The following is a 13,566-nucleotide window of genomic DNA, read 5'->3' as shown; positions in this document are numbered from 1 at the left end:
GCTATTTTCCCGGCAGGGAAGCTCCCATTGGAATTAATGAAGGACCTCTTACTAGTTCCCTAGCCTACTCATGTACTTCACTAATCACTGAGCTCAGTGTACGCTCTAATTTTTTTCATCTGTGTGCGGAATGAGTTTTGTTCTGGGCAGCAGTAAGAACATAGGAACATAAGAACAGCCCTGCTGGATCAGGCCCAAGGCCCATCTAGTCCAGCATCCTTTTTCACACAGTGGCCCATCAGATACTGCTGGAAGCCACAGGCAGGAGTTGAGGGCATGGCCTCTCTCCTGCTGTTACTACCCTGTAACTGGTACTCTGAGGCATCTTGCCTTTGAGGCTGGAGGTGGCCTGTAGCCCTTCAACTAGTAGCCGATGATAGACCTCTCCTCCATGAAGTTATCCAAACCTCTCTTAAAGCCATCCAGCTTGTTGGCTGTCACCACATCTTGTACCAGAGAATTCCATAAGTTGATTATGCGTTGTGTGAAAAAGTACTTCCATTTGTTGGTCCTAGATTTCCTGGCAATCAATTTCATGGGATGACCCCTGGTTCTAATGTTATGGGAGAGGGAGAAGAATTTCTCTCTCTCCACTTTCTCCACACCATGCATGATGTTATAGACCTCTATCATGTCTCCCCACAGTCGTCTTTTTTCTAAACTAAAGAGCCCCAGGTGTTGTAGCCTTGCCTCATAAGAAAGGTGCTCTAGGCCCCTGATCATCTTGGATGCCCTCTTCTGCACCTTTTCCAGTTCTACAATGTCCTTTTTAAAGATGTGGTGACCAGCATTGTACGCAGTACTCCAAGTGTGGCCGCACCATAGTTTTGTATAAGGGCATTATAATATTCGGCATTTTATTTTCAATCCAGTATTTTCAATTCAGTATCAATCCAGTATTGTTTCAATTCAGTATCGAGGCAGTGTGTGCGCACGTGCCTTCAGAGAGGGACCTTCCTGATTCAACCTGAGCAAGATCTAAAATTTACTGAGCGGACATTAAAAAATTTGTTAGCGTGCGCACATGCGCACGCCTTAGAGGAAACACTGATTGAGGTCCTTCTCCAGGTGCCCTCACTGCCAACTCCCAAGCGGGTGGCAACAAGGAAGAGTCTCCTCCGCTGTGGCACCCTGTTTATGGAATTCTCTCCCAAGAACACATGCCTGGCCCCTACCATGTTGTCTTTTCAGCACCAAGCGGAGACCGTTTTCTTGCTTTTAATGTTCTCAGCCTTTTAACCGATACTGTTTCATTGCTGCTAATTTGGACAGCTCCTTAGTTCTTTATTGTTTTATTGCTGTGTTTTGATTGTATATTACATCTATTTTCCATTGTGAGCCACCCTGGAAACATTCACATGAGGGGGGCAGCATATAAACAAAAGAAAATAAAACAAAGTTTTCCAGAGTAAGCATGACAGGAGAGATGAAATAACAGAAGATGTTGCTGGGAAACATACAAAAGTCAAAGAAAGTGACTTCCGGCCCTAGGCACTACCTAATCATCACACAGCAGAAGAGGGTATAGTATTAGTGGGCTCAGTAATAGGAATGAGAGGATTTCCTCCAACTCGATGTGACTGTACATGCATCGTTCCCTTTGCTAAGCAGGGTCCACCCTGGTTTTAATTTGAATGGGAGACTACATGTGTGAGCACTGTAAGACATTCCCCTCAGGGGATGGGGCTGATCTAGGAAGAGCACCTGCATGCTTGCATGCAGATGGTGCCAAGTTCCCTCCCTGATATCTCCAGATAGGGCTGAGAGAGGCTCCTGCCTGCAACCTTGGAGAAGCCGCTGCCAGTCTGTGCAGACAATACCGAGCTAGATGGACCAATGGTCTGACTCGGTATATGGCAGCTGCTTATGTCCCTATGTTCCTATTTTGACCTGTTTTCTACCCATTTCAGAGATGGGCCATGGAAGCAAGTGTCAAAGGGCTCAGAGTCCGGTTACGAGCAGGGACCAAGCAAGGAACCACGACTGAGGAGTCAATCTAAGAACCAGACCAGGACAAGAGCCAGCAATTGGAGCTATAAGAACAGCCCTGCTGGATCAGGCCCAAGGCCCATCTAGTCCAGCATCCTGTTCCACACAGTGACCCACCAGATGCCTCTGGGGATCCCATAGGCAAGAGGTATGTGCATGCCCTCTCTTCTGCTGTTGCTCCCCTGCAACTGGTATTGAGAGGCATCGTGCCTCTGAGGCTGGAGGTGGCCCACAGCCACCAGACTAGCCAAAGTCAAATGTCAGAAATGAGTGATCAGCTAGAAACTAGAAGCAAGCCTAGAGCCTGGACTGAAGTGAGGAATCAAAAACAAGAAAGAAAGCCAAGAACGACAGACAACAACACATCCAGAGTCAAGGAGACCTTTTTATTAAGGCAAGGACCTAGCTCTTTATAATCCTTCCTATTTCAAGAGCATCCAGTAGCCAGCTGGGCTGGATGCAGCCAGTCCTGAGCCTGAGAGCCCTTCATACTCCCAAAGCTCTTGCAGTTCAGTAGTCTGCCACATGGGGCAGCTGTTTACAGTGTCCATATGGTTCTCCACTCCATCCAAGACAAAGCAGGAGTCTAGTATCATGCATCAACGCCTTCATTTTTATCTGGGATTGAATTTCAGCCTATTTACTTCCCTTTGTCCCATGATTGAACAGCCAGATACCTCCTAGTTTTCCTGCAGTGATGCCAGCTTTCACAACCCTGAGTTATCCATATAATATAGGTTTTGAATAGTGTTGGATCTTCTAGTGTGCCTGGTGCACCCGTTTGTTGAAAGTCCCCCCCCCCTTATAAGAGTGTAATGGTTTGAATTAAAATTCATTGCTTCCCTCCAAGCACAAAAAATGTAATAAATCAATGCAGTAAATTACTGCTATGCTTTGCAGTGAAATTAACACCCATATATGGGAAATAAAACAGAAAATTTATACCCTCAATCAATCTGCTTTAATGTATATAACTCCATCATCTGTTTTATTTACCTCCTTCCACCATTCCCTGCCCCTAACTAAACCCTTTCTAGCAACTGCAAGGCAGGGAAGTAATAGCTTGCTATGGGTCACATGATGGCAGTTTCCAAAACTGTGGAGCAATGCAGGACCCATTACAGGCTTTGAGCCATTGGAACAATATATTCTCCAGTGGTGCAGCGTGGAAATGACTTGATTAGCAAGCCATTGGTTGACAGTTCGAATCCCCGCTGGTCTGTTTCCCAGAGTATGGGAAACACCTATATCGGGCAACAGCGATATAGGAAGATGCTGAAAAGTATCATCTCACACTGTGTGGGAGATGGCAATAGCAAACCCTCCTGTACTCTACAAAAGACAACCAACCACAGGGCTCTGTGGTCACCAGGAGTCGACATCAACTTGATGGCACATTTTACTTTTGGCTATTGTGGAGTGTATAAACAGACAAGCTAAAGAAGCCCTGCTAACTGAGGATGGGAATGGGCCTGTCGCTTAGGGACAGAGCGGGGCGATTCTCAAGACCAACAGAAATCGGGTTAGGAGAGCCTAGCCCGAGTTTTGTTGGTCGTAAGAACCACCAGGCTCGCAGCCGAGCCTGGTGGTTATTGAGCGGGTAACCCGCTCGAGAACCCCTGCTAAAAAGCAGGTTTGCGGAGCAAGCGCTCCTGCAAACCTGCTTTTTAGGCTCGTGAGTAGCCGTGGCGCAGCTTCGTGCCATGCCTACTCATGAGTAGACCCCCGGCCGGGAGGCTTAAAAGCAGCCTCCCGGCTCAGGGATCTCCCCAGTATGTCCTGCGTGCTTGCACAGGGCATACTGGGGCTTGCGGGGGCCACGCGGCCCTCGCTCCCCCCACTCCCCGCTGGCTCCGTCTCGGAGCTGGCCATCGTGTGGGTGGCCAATCCGGCTGCCCAGGGCTCCCTGCCCGCTTGTCTCTGGGGAGAGCGGGCTTAGCCCACTCTCCCCACAGTTCTAACAAAAGCGGGTCTCAAGGATTGCGAGACCTGCCTCAGCATCCGCTTTGCATGCAGAAGGCCCCAGGTCCAATCCACAGGTAGGGCTGGAAGAGATTCCATCCTGAAAACTTGGAGACCCATTGCCAATCAGTGTAGAAAATACAGAGCGAGATGGACCAAGAGACTGACTTGGTACGGCATCTTCCTGTGTTCTATGCAACTAGGCACAGAGACACCTTTTAAAGTAGTGGTTCTTTTAGATTTAGCAGGGGTAAATTATCCAGTGGCTGTTTGGTGGGGTCTCGCTTTATTTTATTTTATTTTATTTATTAAACTTCTATACCGCCCAAACTTTTGTCTCTGGGCAGTTAACATAAAAACAATTAAAACACATATAAAAGTTAAAACAATGCAACAATTTAAAAACAGCCATGAAATTAAAATCAGACAAGTTTAAAAAGCTGGGAAAGCTTGGGTGAGGAGATGGATTTTCAGGTGTTTTTTGAAAATTGCCAGAGATGGGGAAGATCGTATCTCGGCAGGGAGCACATTCCGCAATCTCGGGGCAGCGACCGAGAAGGCCCGTCTCTGTGTAGCCACCAGACGGGTTGGTGGTAACTGGAGACGGACCTCCTCAGATGACCTCCCTTACATTTCCTTTTACAATGTGATCTCCTTTGGGGCAGTTAACCATTTTTAGCCTACTTTCCAGTAGGCTTATGAGATCACCCGGCATTCTGTGTGTGTGTCTGTTTCCCCCCCACTATCTACTTCACGCCTGGACCAATATGAACCAAATTGAGTTCAGTTGTAGGGACACATAGGGACACCTCAATGGCGTAGTTTGTGATGATGTCATCCACCCTGATCCAAGATGGCGGATATGTAAACATTTGAGGCGCAAGTAGGCTAACACGTGAACCGCTTGACCAATTTGAACCAACTTTGCTACAGCTGCAGGAACACATAGGCATAGTGAGTGATGATGCCCACATGGCATAGTGAGTGATCACGTCATCCATTCCAATTCAAGATGGTGGTCACATGAACTTCTGAGGCGCAAGCGGGCTAATTTGTGGTCTGTCTAACCGACTTAAACCAAATTATGTACAGTGGCAGTGAGTGAAACACAAAGACACCTCAGTGGCGTAATTTGTGATTGTGTCATCCACCCCAGTCCAAGATGGCGGACACGTAAACTTTTGAGGCAAAAGTGGTCTAACTTGTGAATCACTTAACCGATTTGAACCAAATTTGCTACAGCTGTAGGGACACAAAGGGATGCCCTAATGGTGTTGTGTGTGATGATGTCATCCACTCCAATTCAAGATGGCGGCTGTGTGAACATCTGAGGCACAAACAGGCTAACTTGTGGTCTGTCTAAACCATATGAACCAAATTACGTACAGTTGCAGTGAGTGATACAGAGTGACAGCTCAGTGGCATAGTTTGTGATGATGTCATCCACACAGATTCAAGATGGCAGATGTGTAAACTTTGGAGGCACGAGTGGGCTCACTTGTGAACCGCTTAACCGATTTGAACCAACTTTGCTACAGCTGTAGGGACACATCAGGACACCTCAGTGGCATAGATTGTGACAATGGCATCCAACCCAATTCAAGATAGCAGACGTAAATGTTTGAGGCGCAAGTGTACTAACTTGAGGACTGTCCAACCAATTTGAACCAAATTTGATACAGTTGTAGTGAGTGACACACAGGGACACCTCAATGGTGTAGTTTGTAATGATGTGACCAACCCTGATCCAAGATGGTGGATCCATGAACATTTGAGGTGCAAGAGATCTAACTTGTGGACCTTGATTTGAACTGAATTTAGTCCAGTTGTAGAGACAGAGGGGCTATTCTCACGATCGGGAAAAATCGGGCTAGGAAAGCCTAACCTGTTTTTTCCCGATCGTGGGAACCACCGGGCTCGGCTGTGGGCCCGGTGGTTCCTAGGTGGGTAACCAGCCTAAGTGCCCCTGCCCTTAGCCTGGGTTTGTGGAGTGAGCGCTCCCTGATCGTGAGTAGCCGTGGCATGGCTCGGCGCCGTGGCTACTCGCAAGTAGACCCCCGACCAGTCTATGTGCATGCATATGAGGTGTGCATGTGCATGGCGGCAACGGACGCGCACGCGCCGCCATGAGCACATGCAACCAACTTCCACTTTTGCCAGGTAACAACGGGGGCAGGGGCGGCAGGGAGGAATGCTGCCGCCCCAAAAACCTTGTTGAAATGTCGAGCACTGGAAGGGGGAAGCGGCGGGAGGAGTAAGTACTACCCTCCCCGGCCTTAAAGCAACATGCCCCCCCAGTGCCGGACCGCACCTCCGTGGTTCCGTGCACATCCCTGTCTCTGTGTGTGTGTGTGTGTGTGTGTGTAGAGAGAGAGAGAGAGAGGACCTAAGCAAAATGGTGTGTGCTTGTTTTGTCACTGTAAAAGGACAACTGTTTGTATCTATTATGCATAAACCATGGTTAATATTTAAGAGTGTGCATCAAGGGTTGTGTGGCAGAGGAAGAAAGCAGCGAGTAAAGTCACGGAATCCTAATGCAATGTGTACAGTTCATCTGTGGTTCATTGTTTTCTTTAAATTCTTCAGGGGAAAGGGATTCCTGATCAACATGTTCCACTCATGTGATTTTGTGTGCATGCATACTTATTTAATTGAATTATCAAATAGGTCTTTATATTGCTTTTCTATACAACCACATGTGAAGTGCCTAAGGGAAAAGGGTTCTTTAATTCAATACAAGAAATTATGGTAGTAGGGCAGCTAAGAAACAGCCAGCAGGGGAGGGACACACATCATGTTAAAGCCTCTCTCCAGCATTGTGTTGTTTCTGCCACCGCTGCTGCTGCCCTAAGGGGCCTCCTCCTACATTATGTGTATGCCTGACACGGTAACAATTAGGAACTGCATCATACGGCACATTCCTGTTCCTTTTGTCCATTCCACTCAAAGCATCCCCATGAAAGGTCAATATTAACACTTCCTGCACAATTAGCCTGATTGAAGCGTGATCTCTCCCACGGGTCCCTTTGCAGTCAGAGAAGATGGTTCCTATTAATTGTTTTAAGGATAGTGCATTTCAGAAAACTCATTTTCACGTTTTCATTTTGTTGCAAGTATGCATTTTATGCTCCAAAACTGCTATACAGGTCTACCTTTGAGAAGATTAACCCAGATTAGTGAACAAGCAAAAGCAAATGATATGGTATTGCACGTGAAATCTTAAGTGTCTTCCATGTTCTTCTAGATTATAGGAATGGAAGGGAGGAAGGCAGCATTTCTTGATATCAGGCACATCACTGGGAGACAGCTCTTCATATCAGTGGCCATTTACATCTAGAAAGAGCAGGTTACTAGTGCAGTTACATGGACTATGGAGGATTTAATAAGCTTAGTGCCAGAAGAGACAATTTCATAATTTTTAAGAAATAGTTCCAAATCATGGATTCAGAACCTGGGTTAATCAAGAATTCTGGTTATTCCCTAACCATGGGTGGACACCTACTAATCATTACAGGACACCAAGACAAAGCAAGATATGTTCCCGAGTGACCTAAACTTCACAACAAGGATATTTAAGCTGACGAAGATGCATGCATGATCAGTATTGGTCCAAAAACACATATTTGTTTCATCTCTAAACTTGTTAAAATCTGCTGCTTAATAAGGTCCTTAGAACATGAAGATATATATTGGATGTTCTGCTTTTTACATGTATATTAACTGATGGTGTGTTATTTGTTTTCTGCTGATTCTGACCACCACCACTCTGCCTTTATTTTAGCAACTTTTCAATTGAGCTTGTAAGTTTTGTCAAGGAACATAACAAGACCTTGACAAGGATTAGCAAATGCTTGCCACAGCATAACCAGAGAGAAGCTCATCAGATGTCAATGAATGTAGCATCACTGGGGACTTCCACTGATTGATACACAGGGTACAAGATTGGCAGTGCTGTCATATGAACTGTAGCTTAGAGTCCTCTCTGTATTATTGGGTCTGTCAACAGCATTGAAGGAACAGCAGTACCAATTAGAACATCTCTGTTTAACAGGAGGTGTGCGGCACAGAATAATCTTATGTGGAAATAGGACCTTGGAGCTCTCATCACACACCCAGTTCAATGACTGATGGGCTTTATTGCCATGTAATAAGTCAAATTAACTGTTGCAATTAGTCATGACGTAAGATGAGAACCTTGGTTCCTATTAAAGATGGTTAGCGTTTGTGCAGCTGTATTGCCTAACCATTCTAAAAATCAATAAAGGATATGTGCCACAGAAGAGTGGCTGACATCCTGACTTACAAAGCACCGCTACAATGGGAGAAGCACTGGCGAAGCACAGATTAATGATGCACGGTTGCCAGAATCTGTGGGTGGGTGGGGTTATTTCAGAAAATATGTCCCTGAGGGCTGTGCGACCTTTAGGGACATGTTATCGGGTGGCACAGAGCACTTCCTGGGGAAGGGGAGGCCATTGATATCTGTCCCCACTGCTGAACCAGCAGTATAACTGAGTTAATTTGAACTTTTCAGACGTACAAGTGCTTCTCCTGTTGCACTGATGCTTTGTTAGTCAAGACGTCAGCCACTGTTGCCAAAGCCAGCTCCAAATTGACAAAACTCAGCTTGAAGGAACTAGCATGATTTGTTCACTGGACATAACAACTTGTGTTTTGGGCGGTATAGAAATATGTTAAATAAATAAATAAATAAATAAATAAATAAATAAATAAATAAATAAACAAATTTAACAAAAGTATGTTGGAGAGAGGAACAAAATAGCATGTGTCAATAATATCTGCCAATCATGTGTATGAACAACTCTTAACACACAAACACACACAAAATATATCTACCTGTTCTGGAATTGATGATGAAAAAGTTCTGGGGGTTTCCACTTGTAATCCTATAGGTCAGCTTTTCATTTGTACTGGAATCTGGATCTTCAGCCTGTATCTGAATAACTGATACATCCTTAGGAGAGTTTTCCATAACAGATGGGTAATAAATGGGTTCGGATGTCAACGGGGCATTGTCATTCACATCTTCAACCTCAACATAGACCTCAATGGTGGTATAAAGTGGAACAACACCACGATCGGTTGCATACACAGTTAGCCAGTAGGATTGGGTTGTCTCTCGATCTAGGATATCGGCAGTATATATTACACCTGTAAGAAAAAGTTGAAAAATATTCAGATAATGGGGAAAACAGAGAGACATTTCAAGTATGAATGTGCTCATTAAGCGCATGAAAGACAATATTTTGAAATAATTGTATGAAACTAAATTCCTACAGCCATTATTTCAAATCAGTAAGTGAAAATCATCAGCCTTACTCACTGCAGCAGTTCTTGGTTAGGTATTCCCCTTCTCTGCCTACTGTCTCTTCTGATCTTCTTTCCAGGCTTTTCTCTTCAGCCTTTTCCCTGTGCGCTCATTCTCCACAATTATTCCCTCTCTCAGCACTTCTAGTACCCCATACTTGTGGACATTCAGAGCAAAGATACACCAGTGCAGCAAGAGAGAGTGCACTAACAATGGTGCAGTGGGGAAGTGGAACTCTGTGTATTTTTGAGGGCTGTACAACCCTCAGGGACATATCTTTGGATGGCAAAGAAGCCTTCCTGGGAAAGTGGGAGGTATCAAAAATTGCAGTTTCCTCAGTACACTGGTGCAGCTAGTTGGGAAATTCTGTTAGGCTGCTTTCTCACTGCACAACTGCTTCCTTTAACAACCAGCACATTGAATAGACATTAATTCTTCTATAAAAGGTGTTTCACGTTTAGGAGATTTGCAAAGTGTGAAAGTCTCACTTTGGTTCCGTCTAAAGCAATTTAAGAAACATTTCTTATGCACAGTGAAGCTGAAGGTTATATCACAAACTAATTTCCATAAAAGTTGGCACTGAGAATTTAAATTATTTGATCGTCATGGCATGAATCAAACATTCCCAGTCCTACTTGAAGAGTCAAAACTGTCATAGTGATTACCAAGTGGTATAGATAGCGCTAAGCATACAGTGATAATCCATACCAAATCATACTTCTAAAACCTGCAAGTTCAACTATATAATCTCACCACTTTTTTTGTGTCATCCTAATCCATCATTAAAACGCTGGGATGAAACATTTTGAAAGAGTGAATATCCAGGAGCAAATAATAGAGAGATATTAGCGAAGAAGCTACAGGGCAGAATGGGAGGAAAAGAAAGTTGGATTTAGCTGCCTGTACTAGTTAAAGAGTTTAAGTATGTCAATTTGTCATTCATGGGAGAAAGATTTGGCTTTCAGGCAATGCTAAAAGAGTACTTTTGATTATACCATCCTATGAACACTTCTCCTAGACTGTCTAGAGTCTTATGCACGTGATTCTGCCTACATGCAGCTAATGGCAACCATGATTAGATATTATAAGAGGATTTTTATGGTGAGTCAAGCTCACATGCATATGAGTGTAAGATATGAGGTCATAAACCAGTGCTGAACTCCAGACTCAAGTTTTACATATTTGTAACGATGATGTTGAATGATTAGGTTCCAACTACTGGTCTTCCAACACCAGCTGGGGCATAAGCATTGCCGAACCTACCGCCTCAACTCATCCCAAGTATACAAACGTGAATCCTTGTACTTTGGGTTTCTTAACTCATGATAATTACACCTCCTGACTGCAATCACTAATGTGAATTAGAATCTCCGCTTGCCACTATGCACTGAAAGGTTAGGAGACAAGAATAATACGTGACTTTAATTACCCTCACATAGGCTTTGACTGTATTCTCATGTTCACAGTGATCCTGGTTCAAGAGTCAACCAGGATTGCTGAGCCCTACACAGCTGGTTGTGATTTCCCAGGCAATGAGGCTCCACACATGATCCATGTATAGAGCCTGGGAGGGTTCTGCGGGGAGCAGACGAGAAGTTGTGAAGCCCTGGACAGCAGGACTGGCCATCTACACAACTACCAGCTCTGTCACGGAGCTGGTGGGGGCTGTGGGGATCGGGGGATCGGAAGTCCCAGGATGCCTTGTTTGAGCGCACGGGGTATTCTGTGGGGACCCTCAAAACCGGGAGGGTGTTTGTAGCCTCCCGGTAGGGGGTCTACTCATGTGTTGCCGTGCGCTGAGGCAGCACACGAGTAGGGAGACGAGGTTAACGGAGCACCCGCTCCATTAACCTCGTTCAAGGGGAGGGTGTTTTAGGTGGGCTAGCCGCCTTGGGAGCACCGTGAGCCCGGTAGTTCCCATGAGCACTGGAAAGTGAGCTAAGGTCCCTTAACTGTGGTTAAACCACATTTAACCAGTGTAGATAACCACAAAATGGTTATCCGAGGATATGGATACCCTGGTTAAATGTGGTTTAACCACAGTGGCTTGACCAGGATTGCCTGGGAAATCTGAGTTCCTGCAACCAGCTCTGTGGGGTTTAGAAATCCTGGTTAACTCTTGAACAAGGATCACTGTGATTGTGAGAAACAGTTTGAGTAAATTCATGGTCAAGTCATGACAAAAATATCACGAGGCTCTTCTCACGATTAGGAGGATCCGGTGGGGGCTGGGGAGTTCAGGGGCCGCACGGCCCCCAGAAGCTCCAGCATGCCCTGCGCAAGTGTGCAGGGCATGCTAGAGAGACCCCCAAGCCAGGAGGCTGCTTTTCAGCCTCCCGGTCAGGGGTCTACTTGTGAGTTGCCATGGCACTGAGCCGCATTGCAGCAACTCACGATTGGAAAGCTCGGGTTAGCGGAGCACTTGCTCCGCTAACCTGGGCTTAGGGGAGAGCTACTTAAGCGGGTGACCTGCTTTGACTGAACCAAGCTCAGCTGTGAGCCCGGTGAGTCTGACGATCAGTGGGAAGCGGGCTAAGAATAGTGTCAGAATAGCTTCCACATTTTTAAGTACCCAAAATGACTGTGCCTTATAACAGTTGGTCATAGAAGGCTTAATCCTAAATGATGCCTACAATCTGCTCTAAGGTGTAAACATTGTTGAACCAAAAGAGAACAGTGACTAACTCCTCAAAATAACAAAATAAAATGGGGAGATGTGGACTAAATTAGAGAAGAAAAACTAAAGAAAAGGAAGAAGAAACAATAACCCGGCTATAGGCCGAAGCAAGTATGTTGCTGAAAAGTGTTCTCCACTGCAGGTAGAAGAGAATTTTCCTCTATTTTTATTATTAATCGTGATGGATATCAAGGAATATATATATATATATATATATATATATATATAGAGAGAGAGAGAGAGAGAGAGAGAGAGAGAGAGAGGCCTGATATAATCCTTCTTTTGATGAACCACTCTCTGGTTTGCCACTTTTATGATTCTGCTTCTTGCTTATTTTGTGTTCATGTTTCCGGTTTCACTTATTTATATCTACAGAGTGTAGTATATCAGAATCTTTTCTTGTTCACAAGGTGCTATTCCTCTTCTGATTTCCAAGGCATTTCCATCACAATTCACAACATATTTCACCTCTTTCAGCAGTCAACAATACACTACAGACAACAAGATTTAGGAAACATAGCTCATGTCCTAGAATAGATGACTAACACAGTGTTCTTCATGGTCTCTGTGCAGTCACATTGGTGGGGATTTGTGCTTCCACAGAGCAGCTTTGGAAAATTCTAGAACTTCTTCCAGATAAATGGTGTTCACCCCTCCCTCCTTCCTAAAAAGGAGAGGTACCCATGCCTAAAAAGGGTGCGGTGAGAACTTTTCACTTCTTTTCCAGCACCTACATGAATTATAGTGGAGAGCCTCCCTTTATCACCAGAAGTTCTGTCAATATTTATGATTGATAGACTTTTTAACCATATCTCAGCCAATCAGGAGCAGAAGATGAAGGTCTTCACTCTCCTCCCTCCCCTTCTGCAAGGGACATATTGCTGAGGACATGTTGGCTTCAAGCCTGTTATCCTCAGAGGGAGAACAAACATTGTACCTGCAGCATGAGGAGACAGGAACAAGGGGGGAGGAGCAAGGGGGACGCACAGGGACATAGTTCTGATACGTCTCGGCTTCTCTGGCTAATGGGGTGGTCATGGTCATGGGGACTGTAATGGAGAGCGCCTGCATTTCAGTGTTCCCTCTAAGGCATATGCAGGTGTGCATGAACACAAGTTTTTTGATGTCCACTCAGTTAATTTTAGATCCTGCTCAGATTGAATCAGGAAGGTGCCACTCTGAATATATGTGCACACACACTGCCTTGATACTGCCGCCCAGAACAAACTCATTCCGCACACAGATGAAAAAAGAGAGAGAACACTGCTGCAATTCTGGATTTGCAACTACATTACTAGGCAGGAGAGCTCTGAATACCCCCTGGGAGCCCTTCAGGTACCCCTAGGGCTACCAGTACACCCTTGTGGGAACCTTGGGTTTAGGGAAAGAAATAAAATAGTGGGCAGCAGGACCTGGGAGACACCTGCCGGCAAGCAACAAAGACCTAACCAACAGGAAGTGGTTTGCTGCAGGTCACTGTTGCCACAGAGACAGGATAGCCAAGCTCTTCTTCACTCTCAGTGAGAACTGGGAATTCCCTTGCAAGAGTTCCTGTGGATTAAACAATTACCCAGTATAATTTCAGTAGTTTACACATATAATAAATTAA

At 45.1% G+C, this 13,566-nt stretch overlaps 1 protein-coding gene across 14 annotated transcripts in view; it reads right to left on the bottom strand.

Annotated features, from left to right (window-relative positions):
* FAT3 (FAT atypical cadherin 3) overlaps positions 1–13,566 on the bottom strand; it is a 683,843-nt gene that overhangs the window by 332,338 nt on the left and 337,939 nt on the right. For all 14 annotated transcript variants that reach the window (XR_008319026.1, XM_053306925.1, XM_053306923.1 and 11 more), the window contains one exon: positions 8,809–9,123. Coding sequence is in view for 13 of the 14 variants with exons in the window: in XM_053306925.1 (XP_053162900.1) it covers positions 8,809–9,123 (315 nt within the window). In the remaining variant the exon portion in view is untranslated. The remainder of the gene's footprint in view (positions 1–8,808; positions 9,124–13,566) is intronic.

This window comes from Hemicordylus capensis, chromosome 3 (assembly GCF_027244095.1).
Source record: "Hemicordylus capensis ecotype Gifberg chromosome 3, rHemCap1.1.pri, whole genome shotgun sequence".
In the NCBI taxonomy this organism is placed as follows: Eukaryota; Metazoa; Chordata; class Lepidosauria; order Squamata; family Cordylidae; genus Hemicordylus; species Hemicordylus capensis.
The sequence above is the reverse complement of the archived record's forward strand: the minus strand, read 5'-3'. Positions and strand labels throughout refer to the sequence as shown.